We start from the raw sequence: 20855 nt of genomic DNA, 5'->3' as shown, positions 1-20855 counted from the left end.
CTCTCTATATCACTGTTAGTGTCAATACTCATTGCCTCCCACTATCTTTTAGTCTATGTACACACTCTGTGTTGTGTATTTTGTTTAAAAGATTCTGAATTTTATATTACAATGTATGACATAAAACCCAAAGTCCCAACATAAATACAATATAAAATGGTTTTCACACCAACTTGCCATACATCACCCAATAAACAAAACAAACCGACTTTTACACTACCGCCCTATATCACTGTTAATGTCCAAACTCACCGCCTCTCACTATCTTCCCGGCTATGTATACATTCTGTGTCGTGTACCTTTCGTCCCGTTTCTCCGTTTTTAGTGCTTCGAGGTTAGCGGACGGCAAGTTTTTGTAATTGATTAGCGAATATTTTTTACCGTACGGTGGTGAACTTCTAGAATTTAAAATGTTTTTTTATTTACTCCCGTAAACAGGAGGGTAGACAGAAAGAATATAGTATTTAGACGAATTGCGCGTCGAGTGTAGTACGGGGTCAATTCCGAGAGAAAAACTAAACATAAATTACTTCCACTTATTCTAACTTTTAGGCCAATACATGATGGTTATAAATTCAAATCCATTTCATTTAAGAGAATGTTTTATAAAATAAATCATTCTCCAGGCAGTAGGAAAAACACACTTTATTACAAACCTAATAAGCATGTCCAAAACATTCAAAAACGTAAAGAAACTTGAGTATCAATACCAAATTCTCTCTGCCTATCTAAGACCAAAGAGAAAAAAAAACTAAAAAATAAGAATCCTACACACCTACAACTGACAATATCATCACTAGAAGACGAAATATCAAGAGATTGGCCAAATCTTTCAATAGATGGCGCTGTTTTAGTTATAATAAAATTCTCAGGCGAACTAAATATGACTTCTGATTTTAATTCTTTCCTTTCTTTAGCAAAATCCGTTTTAACATTTTCATTATCGGAATCAGTTTTTACACCGGACTCTCTCAATTTACCGTTTTTGCGTAAAACACTAGATTTAGAGACGGAAGGTGTAGAACTGCGTCTTTTCGGTAGTGACTCCTTCTCAGTGACACATTTATCTTTGCCTATTAGTGACAATTTGGGTAATTCGAAACATCGTAAGATTGGAAGTTTCGTATCTGTTTTGAATGGACTTGAGGTTAGACTTTTAGAGATTTTCTCGTTATTTTTCAATGTCTTGGTCAAGCGGAGGCTTTTTGGTGAATAATCGTAAATTGAGAGTAAAGGAGATGGTGAGCTACAGGGGGATTCTGCTATTCTTAGCACTAATGTGTGAAATTTGAAAGGACATTTACGTGCATTTGGTGGAAAATGCGAAAAAAAAGCAAATCAATACCTGATTTATACAAAAATAAATATACAACAGATCTATGGATCAATTAATTCATCAATATTTGAAATTCCTGTAAAGTAAATATGTATATTGTATATAATGCTATTTCTATCTCTTTCACTCTTGTAAAATAAGAAAGGGAATTTATATTTTAATGGATAAGCATTATGTTTTAACATCAAAAGCGAGGGTAGCGGGTTCAACTCACCATGCTCATTGAAGTGTTTCTCTAATTCTTCGTGGGAAATATTAGTTTGTGAGGCGGGGGCATCTTCTACGGCTTGCTCTGGTCTTGTACGGGAACATCTGGAAATAAACGAAATAATTTTGTTACGATCGTTACCTTTTTTTTTTATACGAACCAAGTGACGTCACTAGGATTTCAGATGTATCCATCAATACATTTACCATGTTTATAGAATATTGTTGTATTGTTATGGAAACCGTATATGTATGGAAATATAAGTGGGAAACGGAATTCTCTTAATGAGAACGAAGTGTTCTCGGTGTCCAGGTTCCCTCTGACTACCTTGTTGTGTGTGAAATACAATGTGAAGCCAAATAGAAAGTATAAAAGAAATAAGTTTGATGATCTTGTTCTCGGCAAGTAAACCTCCTAAAGAGAAAACTTATTTTTAAGCAGATTTTTTACTTATTACATTATGAGGAGGCCATTATGCTACATCGTCATAGTGTCGCATTGTAAATATCATTGTGTCATAAGAACGAAGTTTCCTAACACTATATACTTTCTATGCCTTCCTACATAGTCAGCACTAACTCAATAGTTAACCAACCTGAGCATAGCATTGCTACATCTAAGTGCCAGTTCCAATCCGTCGAGCCAGCAGTGTCCCGCCGCTTGGGACGGTGCGCGGAATATGAGGTGGGCCGTGGGGAGTGGCTGGACTACTGCACCTGAGGGTACAATTAATTAATTAAACATTTTTTCAGCTTCACGGTGTATCCCGCATGTTGCAGGATAGGCACAGCGTACAGCTTACACATCAGAATATCACATAGGCTACAATATTACATAAATTTTAATTTTTATTTTGAAAAAAAAAAAAACACTGTATAATTTGGTTATAATATAACAATAACTTTAAGCAGGAGAAGCCGCGAGCAGGTCGCTAGTATAAAATAAATGGATTCAAACCTATAGTTTCATTATGGGGTCCTCGTGGTGCCCAAATACTTTGTTCCAGCGGATGATATAATTTGAAGCAAAATCCGTCCTTTTTGCTCGGTCTCTCTATAACTTGACAGGATGTTAGTAAAACTGTGCCCACCCAGTGGGATCGCTGTGAAATAAATACAAATATAAAAAAATACTTCAAGGAGGCGAAGGAATCTGGTGTCAAGACACTCCATTCTGCATGCATTAAATAATTTTGGAGGCATTACGTGTAAGGTATTTTTATATTTAAGCTTTACGCTGTATCTCACACATAGCAGAATAGGCAGAAGAAACCTGGGAAACTAATATTAAGACACTTCGTTCCTACGTAGACACTTCTGTTCCTCACCTTCCGCCGAATTTGTGAGGCATTGCGAATCGAGTGGTGACGCACTTAATAAGTGACATTTTAATATATTTAAATAACAATAAAAATTTTCAGATTTCATAAAAACATACTCACTTTAGCTTTAGGACTCTTATAAAGCAGCAACAAGCCTGGCTTCAAAACACACCATAATTTAGTCCATGATTTCAATGAGCCTCGAACCTGTTACAATATATAAAAATTATATTATAAGGCTGAGGAGTTTGTATGGTTGCTAATCTCAGGAAATATTGGCCACAATTAAAATAATCTTATATTGTTTGGATAGTTCATCTATATTTTTTTTTAATGGAAAACGGACAAGGCAAACGAGCGTTCGGGTCATCTGATGATGATCACCGCCGCCCACGACCCCGTACAGCACCAGAGGAGCTACAGGTGCGTTGCCGGCCTTTGAGATGGAGATAAACGCGCTTTTTGAAGACCTGAAAACCGACGACATGACCGTACCGTACCGACCTGAAAACACTGCCGCGGGTAGGCTATTCCACAGTTCGGTGGCGCGTGGAAGGAAATTCCTACGAAACTGCACAGTAGTGGAGTGCCACGCATCCAGATGGTGTGGATGATATTTAAGTTTGTGACGTGCTGTGCGGTTAGAGAATTCGGCGGCAGGTAACAGGTCAAACAGTTCTTCAGAACACCATGATATGACTATAAAGGAAGGTCTACTCTAGACTATATTGCATGGTATTAATTGTGTTGTGTAGTGGTCCACCGCACTTACTGAATCTGTCATGTGTCATACAAGTAATTATTTTCTTTAGCGATCAAGTAGAAATATGGCAGCATGGCAGCTAATATTTTTATAAAGTTATAAATAAATATTACTTCTACAGAGTATAAATATAATTTAAAACAAATATCATAAATAAAAAATAACATAATTGGATATTCTTGCAAAAGTTAAATGGTGAAACTACTGGCTGGATGTTACTGAATTACAATGTCAATTTACACCATACTTTGCTTTACTGTCATAAATTTATAGTAATATAATTTTATTCCGAATGACTCTCCTTGCAAATTTTATTCCAAAAAAACGGAAAAAAAAAGAACAAAAGACTCACTTTAAGCCAATCAGCCAATACAACAACAGAAGGATCCTCTATCGAATGCAATAGAGCTGATGCCGCCCTCTTCTTTTCCTTTCTATAATTCTGTCTCTGTGCTTTGTAACTCTCTTTGCGGGATAGAGCCGTGCTAGCTGTCCTCGATACACCCCCCACCGCTGTTTCTGATGACTATGGAGATAAAAAACATAATTGTAATACAAGACGCGACGTTTAGCTCCGGTACTTAATGGTCAATATCAAAATTTTGGTGGAAATCGGAGGCCGAAGAATTTCAGCACTAAGTTATCTCTGTCTACCTGTATAGCATAATTTTCCTGTATACAAATACAGGAAAATTTTATCTAACAATTTCATAAAAGTTATCAGTTATCAACTTTCCGCTAATCTTACATAAAAATATGCTTTTAATTATAAAACATAAAATGAAAATATTTAAAATTAAAATATTAATTAACAAATATTAAATTAAAATAATAGCAACGTTAACTTCGATTAAAAGGAAATTTAAAAAGTAATAAAAATTATAATAATTAAGACAAATTAAAGTATTAAAAAAAACCTTTCCTAAAAAAACCTCAAGTCCTCACCTTATCGGAGGAAGTCCCGTCAGGGGGGTGCACCCGATCCCCCGATGCTGGTGTGGAGAGAGGAGCACCTGGTGACCTCGGGGGTGGAGTTAGCGTGGGCTCTCCTGCAAAGAACATCAATATTCACAGGATATTATATAGGAGTTTATTTCCAACTATTTTTATCCTATTCAAAATGGTCCGAAATTTTACGAAAGTAGAGAGAACAAAAAAAGTATTTCACAAAATCCCTTAGAAATGAGCAAATACGAGATTTTGGGTCATGGGGTCGTTCAGATCACGCAAATGAAATTCCGGATATTAGAAATTTGAAAAACTTATTTAAACCCTGACGACCGCCGGATTCTATGTTGATCGACACTACTGTATAGTAGTATGTAGTAGTATAATCGTCGACGTCAGAAGCAAGTTCGATATTCGACAGACGAACACATCGCCTCCGTGGCGCAATTGGCTAGCGCGTTCGGCTGTTAACCGAAAGGTTGGTGGTTCGAGCCCACCCGGGGGCGAAAACAATTTTTTTGCTTAATTTTACAATATAAATATATTTTTATTTTCTTTCTAAATAATAACTACATTTTTTTTCTTTTTGAGGTTTTTTTTATTTTACGATAAATGTATGCAAGTGTATTAACATGTATATTTTTTATACGTTTGACGTATTTTAAGAAAATACAAGATAAACGTTTACGTATTTTATAAACGTTTTTTCTGTAACAAAATATCTATAAACATGTGTATCTATATCATTCTATATTCTCTCTTGGTTAAAGTCTCCACTTTCCGCCGAATTCTTAGGGCATTGCGTGTTAAGCGGCGGAAATCAACGCCGCTCTTTGCCTTGTTACCAACAAGTTATAACTTATATGATAAAAAGAGGAAATGGGGTAATTTATCACACGTTTCTATTTATACATTTTTAAATATAAAAAATGTATAAATAAAAAAATATCTTTAATTTTTTTATAATTAAATTAAATTAATTTAAATTACATAATTACATACCGTATGTAGGCGGTGTGGATGGTGCAGTGCCTGAGAGGACAACACTCAGCGGTTGATGTTGCTTCTGTAAATTAGTTTTTTTTTTTCAGTTTTACGTTGTATCCCACATATATCAGGGGAAGCAGAGGGAACCTAGTGTTAGAACACTCCGTTCTCCACTTTCTGTCGAAATGTCGAGGAATTACGTTGAGTGGGAGAACTCAGCGCCGCGTTTTGCCTTGTTACCAGAGCTAAGAAATGAAATATAAATTATTTAATTTCTCCGAACGGGAATCGAACCCACTACCGTCGCGTTAACAGTTTCACGCTTGTGCCTCTGTGCCACGACAACCTTAACAAAACATAAAACCCACTATGTAGAAAATAATCATCTAAAGTGCTTAAATATCATGTAAATAAAATAAAAACAATATAAAATGAATCACTATTTTCTCTCCGTTTTCTTCATATAAAACGAAAAAAAGTACACGCATAACAGGGTAGGCAGAGGGAACCCAGTATTAAGTATACTTCGATTCCCGCACACCGCGCCACGGCGGTTTCAAAACTAAGCGAAGCCAGCTTACTTATTTCTTTCAAACAACGTTATTTAGGTCGTTCAGGTAATTTTGGTTATAAATCTGACCTTTAACGAATAGTCACAAAAATTACATCAAAAGGTCAAATATCGCATTATAATATATTTTCAACGTTAATATCCGATTAATATTATATTTAACGATTTTCGTATATGTAGCACTCTTACTAATAGTTGTAGATTCGATTTCCACGTTATTGTGAATACAATGAACGACAGCACAAAATCTAGTCCTGCTTTTAAATAGACTGCGAAAACAAAAAATATTTTTTAATTTTATTCCTCTACTACTGGCACGTGACTGGGACTGCCACCTTTTGAGAACTCCCTTAGAAGAATAGATCAGAAGTACAATAAAGACTTAATTTGACTGACACTTTAACTACATCTACTTTTATACAGTATTGTTACTTTGTTGCCTTTTCAATTGAAAAAAGTTCATAGAGTTTAGTTAGTATAGTTCTATTCAACAGAATGGCGTCATTAAAACTTCTGAAACTCTTTGGTGAAGAACTAAGAAACTTTATTTATACACAAAGTAAACTTTCTAAGAAATAGGCAATACTTATAAAATAGATAGAGAAATTGGTTGAGGCTATCGTAGTGCAGTGACACAAGTGTGCGGATGTAAACGAGGGGGTTGTGGGTTCACAAAGCTATAAAAATATAATAGTCAAAGTAAAAAAGAAGAAGAAAAGTCAACTATAGTTAATATAATGTGGCGGCATAAAAAGAAAAATTTAATTATTTATTACGCGTAGCTTATCTCTTATCAACGTTTACAGCCTGTCGTTAATAGCATATTACTTAGTTTATTACAGTACCGTAACCATACTATACGTATTATATTAATTTTATATAAAAAAAGTATATATTAAAAATCGATTACCTTTAAATAATTAGGCGTGGACGTATGAAAGTGGTAGTCCGGTGCTCTCAGCGCGGGGGAGGATGGGGTAGCGGTGGGAGTAGACGCCTCTATAGCGGGAGATGAACTCATATTGTATTGTGTTTACGTCATTTTACAGACGGACATACATACAGGGGCAGATTGACGAGAACGACATACGGGAAAACTCTTAAAAATTATTGCTTTGTGATTATTTAATAATTACGCGTGCTGTATAAATATAAAATTTACTTATATTAAAGCGACAATATATACAATTGTTGTTTTTTTTGGTAAATAAGTTTTTTTATTTATCACTGTTAAGACACTGGTTGAATAATGGAATGCTAGAGGAATATGGGGCTTAATTTATAATAGGTAATTTTATATACAAATGGCAGTGTTAACGACAAATGCGGAATGTGAGGATAGGAATTGGAGGAAAGTTTATTGGTGACACCTGAAACATAAAAAGATAAATTAACATAACAATATTTTGAATAAATTTGCCAGCACTTTTGAAATGAGCCGACAAAAATTCAACGGCTGCTATTTTAAAATATAATTTACAATAAATGCATAAAGATCACCACTCTCCCTAGTAATATATGAAACGTAGATTTTTGATTAATATTCAACATAGTACAACATACAATTATAACTATTTTCAATAATATTCTATTCTTTTCTGTATATAATAAATATACTTTCTTTCTTATATTTATTATCAGTTATCGCAGTAGCTCATCTTATCTACAGGTGAATTTTGAAATGTAGATAATAAAAATTAAATGTTTACAACATGTCTGACTGGTCTGTTAATTAACTTACTTAGTTCTATTGATAAGTAGCAGGTTCGATAACAATCCGATTTCAGCATTATATTTAGTATAGTATATCCGATCACTCCTCGCTCGGGCCATCAGTTTAGATTTGTTGAAAGTTATTCACAAATTACAACATTATTTAATTTCATCGTAATAATAACAAAACGGTAAGATATGAATAGAAAAGTGGCAATTCACCTTAATACATCGCTCAGACAAAATGATAAAAATTAAATTTATTTTAATCATTTCATTAAAAATTTAATTTTGTTTTAACAGAAAACGAAAGTTAAAAAATATTATAAATATATAGATATAGTATAGATTTACTATTAAAGGTTTCTGGAAATTATATTACCAATTAGGCAAGTATCCCAACCGCAATTTTTTTTTAGCGTCACGCTGTAACCTGCAGGTGGCAGAGAGAACCGGGGAACCTAGTGTTAAGACACTCCTTTTCCATCAACACACCGTTCCCCACTTTCCGCCGTATTCTTGTATTGAATGACGGAACTCAACGTCACGCTTTGTCTGCTTACCAGAGCGAGGAAATGAAAATATCAAATATTTTATCCCCCCCTAGTGGAAATTGCCCCCACAAGCGTTACGCTTACAGTTCCAAGCTTGTGACATTGCGCCACGATGGTCTTGAAGTATTAGTAGAAAATATTCAATTGTGTAACATCCTTCAAATTCACACACTGAAAATTAAAATAGAAGAAAGGTAGAAAAAAATTATAGTAGTGGAACACGAAGTGGCGGTCGGACTTTCTCCTTAAAATATAGGTTCGAGTCCCACTAAGTTCGGATTTCACATGTCTCAAAATAAATATATTTTTTTATTTATTTAGTTCTCTCTGGTTACTCCACTAAGGATAAAGAGTAAAGCTAAAAAAAATCTAAAATTTCAAATGATCCATGCTGATACCTTACCTTATTGTATACCTTTTTGTACAGCACGTTGAGAAGCAAAATGTGCAACTAAGTCACATTGTGCGCCGCAAGTAGTAACTCATTTCAAGACAGTCTCTATGACACGACGATATTTGATACGTTCAAAGTTTTATTCTTAGTATTTGTGTATGAAGATTTTTACAAAGCTTAGCTTTCTAAACGTTGATCATTTTGTAAAATGATAACAAATAAATGAATGTTCAATCTGTATGTATCTATATCAATTGCCCGTCGATGGACGTAATCAAAATCACACCTCAGTGTGTGACTAATGTTTATGAATAGATAAAAAGAAACTTATTTAAGTTTTTTTTTATCTTTAAATAACTTTTTTTTTACGTATCCTGCATAAAGCAAGATATAGGCAGAGGGAATCTAGTATAAAGGCACTCCGTTCCCCATGCACCTCCCAATACCCAATAGTATCAACACTGTGTCGAAGACACTCAACGAAACGCTGTTTGTCTTGTTTATACCAGAGCGAGGTAATGAAAGTAATTCATACCTCAAGTCGGGGACGAGTTATCATTCAGATGGCATCAAAAATTATTATTAAAATAACTCCCATAAGTAATTCATTTCAAGTGATCGATCACAATGAACTTATATGTTTATTGGATACGAGATAGTTTTATCATCTTATCTGCTATAGCTGCTAACGCTTTTATCACTCTTGACAGCTTTAGTACGAAATTGATCAAAATAAAGAAAGGGACTTCCTTTTCACGATTATTTTTGGGACAACCACTCAAAAAATATAAATTTCAAATACAGCATGAAAAATAAAGATTTTTTTTATAATTTCATCTCTTTATTATTCATATTCCATCCATGATAGGCGGCGAAGCTGAACACTGCGTTTTTTCCGTCTAAATTCATTACGAATAAAAAACAAAGTCACAAAAGGTGTATGGTCCGATATACCCCAACATCCCCAAGATCTGGTCGTTTTTTCCGAAAGTCCCTAGATTTTAGTAACGACGAAACAAATAAGAGTAGTGTATGAAACATGACACTAAGTGCCCGGTGTAACTCTGACCACATGTACAATGGGTTAAGTTACGCCGAAACTATAAACTCCCGTCAAACCTTTCTATAATATATAGTAGATACAAGCTATGAGCTTTCAAAATCATTATCCTATCTAATACAAAAAAAATTTTTTAATTGGAACAAGTAATTCCTGAGATCAACGCATTCAATCAAACAAACGCATTAGCTTTTTAATATTAGTATAGATATTCATATAAAAATCTTTCTTTACGCTTACTATACATATAAAAGAAATGGTGCCATTTAAAACTTACTACACACGCATTATAAAGACTACTTTTAAGCATTTAACTCCTTTTCTATTTTCGTACTCTGAATGTACTTGAGGCCGTCGTACATGTAGCACATGGACACTAGCGTGTGTCTGTAAACGCGACTGGTCGTGGGTTTGTTTCCCTCCCACTCGGGGGAACGGGGTAACGAGAGTCAGCGCGACGTCGAGTTGCACCACTTTTCACGCTTTACAACCAGAATTCAACAGAAAGTGGGGAACGAAAGTGTCTTAATGAGAACCAAAGTGTCTTAATGGGAACAAAGGTGTGTTAATGGGAACAGGGTGTCTTAATTGTGCGGGATACAGAATATCTTGACACTAAATTTCGATCTGCCTACCCTGCTATAAGCGGGAGATCGCCTAATCTAAATATAAAATATACTTATATATCTCCATGTAATATTTTTTTATTGTATACAAGAAAGATAACATTTGTCTCTGTATAAGATCATTGTGCTACATATTATGATGTGAAGGCCGCATTAGCGATATGTACAAACATAGGAATGTATGTACCTACTCTACTGAATTAAACATTCAATCTCGAAAACGAAATCTCACAAAAAACTAATTTATTGAGATACAAAAATCTTTGAAGATATTAAACTAATAGAACTGTGTCTTCAGGGGTAGGAAAATGAAATTAATAAGATATTAAAACAGTAGTAAGTTGACGCATATGTAGAAATCCTACGAATATTATAAATGTGAAAGTTCGCGAGGAAGGATGTCTATTCCACATTCACGCAAAAACTACTGAACGAATTTAGATAGAACTTTACAGTAATATAGTTTATACGTCAGATTAAAGCATAGGCTACAATTTCTATAAATATATTGTATCATTTGCCTATAAGAAGAAAGATTTGCCAAGAAGTTTAAGCGGGTGAAGACGTCTTTGGGCCACTAGTATTAAATACGTTCATGATGCCATCGCTTCGCAATGGAACAGGATCTGAATGTACGCACGACGGTTGTGAGTTGGATCCGCCCTCGCAAGAATGCATACTTCCGTTATATCGCTCCGGTAACACAAAGCGCAGGTCACAGCGTTAAGTTCCACCGCTAAACGGAACGGAATATCTCTACTCCAGGTTCCTCTACATATCCTGCTATATGCGGGTTACAAGAACAAATATTCTTGAGATACGTGAAGATGAGAAACATGATGATGGCGATGGTCATCATATTATAACAAACATCTTTGAACGCTCCTTTACTATCTTATCAATATATTTTGAGTCACGTCGAGATAGACATGCTGCAAAATATGAATCAATATCGCATTATCTATACTATAATTTTATAAAGCTGAAGATTTTGTTTGGTTGAACGAACTAATCTCAGGAAGTACTAGTTCGAATTGACAAATTCTTTGCGTGCGGCGGAGTGCCAGTGTTGACGGGGTGTCTACTCTGCTGAATGCGGGACACACTGTGAAGCTGCTATAAATATATTTGTGATGATATTGAAGCATGTTTTAATACAAACTGATAATATTTATCAACAGAGCTTCCTTTGAAGCTTACTATTGCGCGATAAAAAAATCATTTGTTAGTAAATTTTCTTCATAAACGTGACGAAACGTGAAAGATGACGTTATGTGTCGATTAAGAAGAATGAGTTTAGTTCATAATAAAAATGGTGAATGAATGGCGGCTAAAATAATTAATTTCTTCGGGTGACGAACGGAAATGTCTTAATGGGAAAAAATACATGATGATGGTGTCATTACTTCCCCAAAAGTTTGGAATATGAAACTAAAAACAAAAACACAATAACTCATTTCAATTCCGAATCATAACAAAGTTGGAATATTCATAATACAACTTCATTCAATGCAAATGATTTGTTATTTAAACAGTTCTTTGTAAATCTACATACATACATACATCTATATATATAATATAATAAAATTGTAACTGATTGCTGTCTGTACATGGAAGATGAGAAAATTCATTATTAGGAAAATTTATTAATGTAATTAAACCTCAAGCAATGATTATTAAAATTTCCACCACCCAGTGTTTGTGTGAAAATGTAAAAGCAATTATTTCTAACTTACAACTTACTTAATCTGGCTAAAAATGTTAATTCGGTTGGAACTATATAAGACATACAGTCATACATATTATGATGATATAAACAAGGAAGAATATACAAGTAATTATAATTATAAAATGAAATATAGCAAATAGTCAATTGACCTACTGACTGACATCAGATTTAGCAAAATATTTTCAAATATTATTTTTATTACATTTCATAATGTTCATCCTATTCCTACTATATAAATGAAATAAATATCTATATATATAAAAGGACTTGTCCTCACTGACTGAGGTAAGACGCACGCACAGCCTTAACCGCTCATGGTAGAAACGTGAAATTTGGACAGATGTTTACTTTTGTAATCTGGACATCCACTAAGAAGGGATTTTAAAAAAATTTTACTCTAAAGAGGTGAAATAGGGGTTCAAAGTTTGTATGGAAAAAAAATTAAATTGGCACCGATTTTCATAAAATTTGAAATTTAGATTTTTTAAAGTATTTAATTGAACATGTGTTTCATCGTTTTCTAGAATTCTCCCCCTAAGGGTGCAAATAAGGGGTTGAAAGTTTGTATAGATTTTTTTTTAAATCGGCACCAATTTTTATAAAATTTGAAATTCAGACTCTTAAAAGTATTTAATTGAACACATGTTTCATGGTTTTCTAGAATTCTTCCCCTAAGGGTGCAAATAAGGGGTTGAAAGTTTGTATGGAAAAATCTTTAAATCGCCACCGATTTTTATAAAATTTGAAATTTAGACTCTTAAAAATATTTCATTGAACACATGTTTCATGGTTTATTAGAATTCACCCCTAATTACGCAAGCGAAGCTGCGTGCGTCCGCTAGTCTTTTAATAATTCCCAAAACTTAAATATAACAAGAACATTTAATAATAGTGAAAATGACAATCCAAATTAGGGTAGTCAAAGACGCTAATGGAAATCCAATGTCTGTAGTGACTTTATTGTAGTCCTGGTGCATCTTTTTAGTCTCATGCATTGTCATCATACTGGCTGACCTAATCCTAGCCGTTTGGAAGGTCATCTTTATACTATCGAAACAAAGGGCAGATATTACATTTATTATTTGTGAAAGTGAACCTACAATCTACATTGATCTATTAATTACTTTATGTCATAGCTCTTCATTGCTTTTTATATAAGAATTGTATATACAACATTTAACATATTCATCTGCTCCAGTGAGCTACATCAAGATAATTTCAAATGACCTATTCAGCTTTATAATATTAATATAGATTTACACACAAAGTTAATAAATTGACAATAAACAGATATTATAAATATATAGCAAAAGCTAATATTTATCTTTTTCCATAGCTCAGTTCAGTTCTTCATTTGTGGTGTTTCAAACCTTTATATATATATCAAAATGAGTAATGGGTTAATTATAAGGATAAATTGTAACTCTGAATTAATTAAAATCTACTCAAGCTAACTATTAACCACAAATTTAAAATTAGTATGTCCAATTTTAATATAAATTCTTCTTTTTATTTAATGTACTGACTATCAAATATTATTACGAGAAAAGTCTGTAATATAAAATTTTATAAATATATATGTAGGATAACATAGCAAAATTATCTATAAATCACTTTCTTTCTTTCATTTTGTACATTTGGTACTAAATTGTATTTGTATTCATATTTTTATAATGATTTCATCATAATGTTTACTAAACAATGTTAATGCAATTTCACACATATATTAAAAAAAAATGTTAATTAATTAACAAATAGGTTATGTCCTTGTTTGTATATTCTTTTTTCAGCTAACAAATAATAAACTTTTAAAATAAGAAAGGTAAAATACACTAAATAAATAAATCACAATTTTCTTATTAGAATCTCTTTGCAAGGAAACCAAGATGCAACTGACCTACTAACACAATGTTCAACTAATTTGATTAACACTATAACGTAAATATACCAATAACCTTACTATTATATATAATTAAGCTTCTGTATATACTAGTATACTTAGAATATGTAGTGTTAAGACACTCCGTTTACCAAGTATCGCCCAATTTACAGTACATTAGGTCATGAGAGGAGGAACTCCTTGTCTTGTAACCAGAGTTGGGAAATGAAAATATTAAATATATTAAGATATGATAATTAATTAAGCGCATTATATTACTAAAATACGTACCGATGTTTTGCAAGTTATAGGTCATCAAATAAGTTGTTTTCGACACATTTTCGTGCCGCCGGCGTCTCGCATTGCTAAATACATTAAACAAAAAAGGTCAGCTTGTGAAATTTCTCATAAATATTCGCACTGAACAAACAATAAAATGTTTTTTTTTCTTCTTTTTATATGAATGCGTACACTGAATCTAGATTTAATTCTTAATAAAATACAGGCACTGTGACGCGGTTATTATGTTTTTATTGTCCTTTCTAGGGCACTTGTCGGTATTATTAAATTGTTTAATAATTTTCAACAAGAAAATTATCTATTTGACGTGCGATGTGCGTGAACGCGTGACGTGTTGTGACGATATTGATACGATGTATCGATATCGACTGTCGATATGTTTATGTTTATTTTGTTACATGTACTTAAATTTATTGTATATATAATGGAGTCATATTCTTGTGTATTTATATGTAAGTAACTCAAAAAATATAGTTTAAATAAAAATATGTAATTAGTCAATCTGTTTCTTATTTATTATTGGTTAAGTATAGCTCTGAAATTTTGCTGGAACGTTGTGAAAGACACAGTGATCGGTCGGATGATTCGGTGATAATTGTAATTGTAGATTTTGAATAAATGGTCAAAATGTGTGCCATAGAATTAAGCTGTAAAACGTGCACAGATTGAACTTTGAATAACCTATACCAGCGCGTGCGGATAAAAAAAAGAAAATTTCACAAATTTTGCGCAACATAGCTTCGCTATCATTAATTATGTCAATATTAAAAAAGCTTAATTAAAAAAAAATTGAAAATTATTTCATCGATTTATAAATTACTTACATCACTTAAAATAAATTCACAGATATTTTTTATACCATAAACAAATGTGATAATAAAATACACTACAATTTATTATTATCTTTAATATTAAATATATTTTATTATATTTCTGTAGTATTAATATTGGACTTAAACTATATATTTTTATATTTCTTACTTTAAAGTTGATTAGTCTTGCCTGTAAGATTACGTTCTTTCTATATATCATGTGTGTATATATATATATATATACTAGTATTACATTAGAATTAGTTTTTTTTATCAAAATTCATTAAATTTTATTAAACTATAAAATTGTATCTTTATACAATTTTTATCCTAAGCAATACTATATTTGGCTGTAAAAGCTTGATTCTATGCCTGATATATTGAATTTTGGCGCGGAAATAACTACTTAGATTAAGAGCTATTTAAATGTTAACGTATTTATTTACAATAATGTTATACAACCTGCAATAACGATATGATAAATGAAGATTACGGTAAATATATTTTATATTATATGCTATCATCTTTATGTTATATGCTATATCTACTTATTTCACACTTGGGAAAAGAGTACCTTTTTTAGATAACGTATGAACATTTGAACATAGAGGAATTTGACCCAGACCTTATGTTTACCGTCCAAGCGCTTTGACCGCTAAACCATACGTTCCCATCAAGCTACGAGAATATTCTTAAACAAGCGCTTTCAAATTATTATGTTGTTAACATATCAGTTAGACATTTTTAGTAGTTTCCACTCCACAAAGTAAATTACTGAGTGTGCTATTTCTTGAACATTATTTGCATATGAAATTTCACTTATAAAATTTTAATTGCAGTTAATTTTATCAAACAAAAATATCGCTTAGCAATAGCAATAGCCGTTATAAAAACTAAACCAGAAAACAAAACGATGGAAGATTATATAAATGATTCGAAACGTACTTTTATTGAAATAAATAATTGTAAAGTATCAGTTTGTGAGGAAGATTTCAATTTAAGTGATAACGAAAGTGACCACAGTGCTACAATATTAAAAGATTTTGCGTTTGATAATGTAGAAGATATCATACAAAATGAAAATGCTTGCTCTCAAGCGAATAATCTTAACATTGAAACTTCTGTGAAAAATGTAAGTGGATTCAAAAATAGTGTTGACTATAATAAGTGTCGTTTTTTTTTCTACATATTTTTTGCTAGTCAGATTAAGTTAAGTTAGGATTTTAAGTTTTTAGTGTTGACTAAGAATATCAGCTAAAACAACCTCTTCCAAATGTACAGTCAAAAACACTAGTGACCAATTAGTTTAAAACAAAATGGTACAACCTACAGAATTATCACACAAAATCTAATCCATAAAAACTATTTTTGTAAATTTTTGTATCAAAAGTATATTTGACTTGTTGATAAGATAGTTTTAATTGTAGCATTTATATTTGTGGGCTCAATTGTTATTCGGAAGGAAGCAAGGTTTTTTAATACATAGATATAATTATAAAAACTTCTTAGTTTACCACTACAAAAATTTTAAATATATGTAAAAAAAATCCTAACAAGTAAAGCTTATTATACTGTTCAAGAATATTTAGAGGATAAACATGTATGGAATTAATGTATATTGAATGTAATGCAGGATAGCTGCCAACTAATGTAATAAATTGTACCATTGACTTTAAAAAGAACAACTGTTGAGTTTCTTGCCGGCTCTTCTCAGCAGAACTGCCTTCGGGACCGGTGGTAGCTTTCTGTTCTTATATTCATTCGACGATTCAAAAGTGCTTATAATAATAGTCTATTTGAATAAAGAATATTTTAAATTTGAATTTGAATTCGTGGTTGGTTTCGACGAAGTGCTGATTTTCTATGCTCGTTGATTTGAGTCTACATTTTTAATATAATGTGAAGAAATGAATGATTGTTTTCAATAATTCTTTTTATCTATAATCTTGCAACGTAATCTGCATATTATCTGCCACTGTCATTTTTCATTATAGCCAGCCAAACGTATGGGAGTGATGCGAAAAGTGAAATTAAGGAGATTCCCCTTAGTTTTCTATATATTTATTTTAACTAATAGAATTAATTTTTCGTCGACTCTGAAAGTAAAAATTTAAAAAAAAATGTTATTCCACAGATACAAAATATCAATTCCCAATCAACATATTACGAAACACCGGACGATACAAGTATAAATTTGGATGACAATACTCATTTCTCTTTAAACCAAGATGCTATATTAGAAAATACTATTACAAATATGAATAAGAATCCCACAAATGATTTACGAACTACAACTCAATTTTATACCGAACTAACAGATGAACACACACATATTAGTCAAAGTCAAGATAATTTTATAATATGTAATAAACATTTATTATCAAACAAAGCAAGTACAAGTGGTGCAAGTCCAATGCAAAATAAATTAAATGTGTATATAAATAACAATAATTATTCACAAAAACAAATCACAAACTTTAATTTAAGCAATGAACATTTGAAAACAATAGACAAAATGGATATTGTAGAAACTAAGAATATGAATAGGAGTAACTTTTTGATTACTCAAAACATTTTAGCTGGAGAATGTGTGGAAAGTTCCCAAAATATTTTGGCCAACAATTTAAACAGCAATAATAATAGCAGAGTAAATTCTAATTTATTTCCACTCGACTTATCTTCCAATACAAACGATAATAATCAAATTAAAAAATTAAAGAAGCCAACGTCATTTTCTCAAAACTTAGACGAATTAGGATATTTCACTGATTCCAGCCAAATTACTTTGAATTCTATACAAAATTTTAAAACAACAAAAGATATACATCCAAACTTAGATAAGCCTAACATAGAAAACAAAGAAATTAAAATAGATGATATATTAGATAGAACAAGAAAAGTATGTGATACTAATTTAGACACAACTAACAACGTAGAACAACCCAAAACATTAAATAATAATTTACAAGTAAATAAAGATACAAAAATACAAGATTTTAATAGTATTACAGATGTAACAGAATCTCAAACAGAAGTAGTCACGTTCAAAGTGTTAGAGGAATTGAATAAAGTAAAGAATTATTTGAGTAGAAGAGAGAGTGAGAGATGGAGAAATAGCCAATTAGATACTTTTAGTCGAGGTAAGATACTTTCAATCGAGGTACTTGAAAAAGTTTTTAGGAGGTAAGTCATGGCACAGGGGCACACGACGGGTTGTGGGTTTCATTTTCACTGGAGGAAACGAAATATTTCATATTTTAATATCCTGCTTTGGTAATGAAACAAAACGCTGCGTTGAGTGCAGCTACTCGACACGCAATGCCTTAATAATTCAGTGAAAAGTGGAAAACTGAAATTTCTTAATGGGGCACGGACTGTTTTAACAGAAGGTTCCCATGTTCATTCTGCGTACCCTGCTTTGTACAGGATACAGTATGAAGGTTAAAAAGAGGCAAAACGGTTTTTAGTGCTTAACACTATTTTCTATATTTCAAGCAGAATTTATAATTAAATTCAGTTCAGTCCCAGTTCAACTAAATTTTCTCGGCTTCCAGTGTCTGACACAATGTCAATGTCACTGACAAGTGTCAATGAGTCCGCGCAGTGTCTGTTGCGGCACATCACTAGCGACGTCTTGCTGTCGCGCACCGCGCACATCACTAGCCATGCTGCTGAAGTAAAAATTATTGCTTTTATTTATTTTTCTTGTAGTTAAATATTTTTTTGAAATAATAACAATATTTTAAGAATTATTTTGATATAGAGGCCATCGTGGCCCCGGTGGCACAAACCGGTATGACTGCAAACGCGAAGGTTGTGAATTCGATATCCACTCTGGGGAGTATTTAACTTCTTCACTTTACCAAGGCAAATTTTGCTAAAACAACATTGGGGAACAGAAGTATCTTAATGGAGAACGGAATGTGTTCACAATACAGCGTGAATCCAAAACCAAACACGAAATAAGTAACTATAGCATTACAATATTATAGGTATTAGGTGATCTAATAAACACCCTACACGAAGACGAAAAATATCCGAACTTCTTAGAAACCTTATTAGAGACAATCGATAACTTACTACATTATATATATGAAGGAGACAACTGCGAAGAAAACATTGTAATTATATAAATTAATTTTATTATTTTTGTAATAAAATCTTTTCATTATCGCGATTTTTACACATTTTCATTTTATAGAGTTTCATTTAAACTCTTTAACCGAATAATTCGTGTATATTTAATCCCGTAAAAACGTTGTTAAACCGATCTCAACTCTGAGAACGATCTACGAAGACCGATCTCATAATGGTTTAAACCTGGTGAAAACCGAAAAGAGTGTTTTGACACTAGGTTCTTTTTGCCAACCTATCTATTCTAATGAGATACAGCGTGGAGGCGCGTAACTTATATGGAAATATGGCATATTTATTTAGACTTAGATTGGCTGTAATCACAATGGTTGTGGGTTCTATTTCTACTAGGGGCCCCCTACTTAAATTAAATATTGTTTTGTACTGTCAGACCTATAAACGATAATTAACATTTAACTACCATTAAATTAAATTACAGATAATAAAAAAAGAACAAGCTATCAACCGTCTTCTCCACTTAAACAGTTCACTATACATAATAGAATATACAATACAAAAAATAACTACCATCTTAAACAAATTCACGCAAGACATCAAAAACGAAATGTTCGAAATTCAATACCCGGATAAGACAGAAAATATTTGCCACATATTTCATATATTAGAAGTAATATTACACAGAAATACAAAGTCTCAAGCAAACACACAAAAATCGTTAAATTTAAACCAAAGTCAAACGCAGGAGTTAAAAAAAAGTGCTTTAACTGATGTATGGAGGAAAAAGTGGTGCGGGAAAGAGAGTGTTAGTGAGAAGGGTGCGGAGAGCGAGGGGAGAGTGTTGAAAGAATGTAGCGGAGTATTACGTGTGTTGCTCGTTGAGGCTATAAGCGGATTCAATTTGGTCGCGTTTTTAGCATTGAAATGCTATAATTTGTTACAGGATTAATTGGCATTTTTAAAGCTATTGACCAAAAAATCTTTAGTTTCTACAAAAATTGCCAAATCTACTGTTAAAACAATCTATTTTCTAATTTTCACTCAATTGATAAGACGGAAAACGTTGGGGAACGGAGTGTCTTAACGTCACGTTCCTTCTGCCTACTCTGCTGTGTACGGGATACAGCGTAAAACTGATTTTATTTTTTTTTGAAATAAAATTATTTTAGCATGAATCAAATTCGCAAGCTTTGTTACCATTGTCAGATATTATCCAACTGTAACACATTTGTGCAGGTAAACATTAAAAATAAGAAATAAAATTAACTTTATTGCTTATTTTTACATTTTTATTAATTGCATGTAAAATGATAACAAAGTGAGTTAGCGAGAGGATTGCGTGTACTGAGGGAGTGAGGTTATTTATAGAAATGCTATAATTTATTGTAGGATTACTTGTTTTTTGTTTTGTTTTATTATTGATAAATGTATTGGAAAATTTGTGCTGTTTTATTTTTATTTATTTGTTAATTAATTGGAAAAAATAAAAATAAATAGAAAAAAATCGAAAAAAATATTCATTAATAATATTTTTATATGTATACTTTAAAACCTGATTTTTT

The 20855-nt window shown here is 32.2% G+C and overlaps 2 protein-coding genes and 1 non-coding gene across 4 annotated transcripts in view; 2 read left to right on the top strand and 1 right to left on the bottom strand.

Annotated features, from left to right (window-relative positions):
• Positions 1–14629, bottom strand: part of Orp8 (Oxysterol-binding protein-related protein 8) — a 33722-nt gene extending 19093 nt beyond the window's left edge. Inside the window, exons 1-10 of one of the 2 annotated variants that reach the window (XM_085187380.1) lie at positions 7045–7305; positions 5579–5642; positions 4574–4677; positions 3981–4154; positions 2986–3072; positions 2502–2646; positions 2140–2260; positions 1551–1648; positions 776–1274; positions 253–398 (exon numbers count right to left, since the gene is read on the bottom strand). In XM_085187380.1, the coding sequence (XP_085043506.1) occupies positions 253–398; positions 776–1274; positions 1551–1648; positions 2140–2260; positions 2502–2646; positions 2986–3072; positions 3981–4154; positions 4574–4677; positions 5579–5642; positions 7045–7155 (1549 nt within the window). In that variant the 5' untranslated portion in view covers positions 7156–7305. Of the gene's footprint in view, positions 1–252; positions 399–775; positions 1275–1550; positions 1649–2139; positions 2261–2501; positions 2647–2985; positions 3073–3980; positions 4155–4573; positions 4678–5578; positions 5643–7044; positions 7505–14380 lie in introns of those variants that run through there. The other variant, XM_085187381.1, reaches the window with a different exon arrangement.
• TRNAN-GUU (transfer RNA asparagine (anticodon GUU)) lies at positions 5009–5082 on the top strand. Its single transcript has one exon. It is a non-coding gene; the product is annotated as a tRNA-Asn (tRNA).
• Positions 14630–15584: 955 nt separating the features above from the next.
• On the top strand, positions 15585–20735 carry LOC146538622 (uncharacterized). The gene is made up of 6 exons (XM_085187168.1): positions 15585–15695; positions 16041–16333; positions 17336–18341; positions 18756–18877; positions 19194–19322; positions 19775–20735. Exons 1-6 carry the CDS (start codon positions 15677–15679, stop codon positions 20240–20242), a joined length of 2037 nt encoding a protein of 678 aa, XP_085043294.1. The 5' UTR covers positions 15585–15676; the 3' UTR covers positions 20243–20735.
• The last annotated feature ends 120 nt before the right edge of the window (positions 20736–20855 follow it).

Source organism: Heliconius melpomene, chromosome 6 (genome assembly GCF_056956725.1).
Source record: "Heliconius melpomene rosina isolate 202511_hmr_F chromosome 6, ASM5695672v1, whole genome shotgun sequence".
NCBI lineage: Eukaryota > Metazoa > Arthropoda > Insecta > Lepidoptera > Nymphalidae > Heliconius > Heliconius melpomene.
The sequence above is the reverse complement of the archived record's forward strand: the minus strand, read 5'-3'. Positions and strand labels throughout refer to the sequence as shown.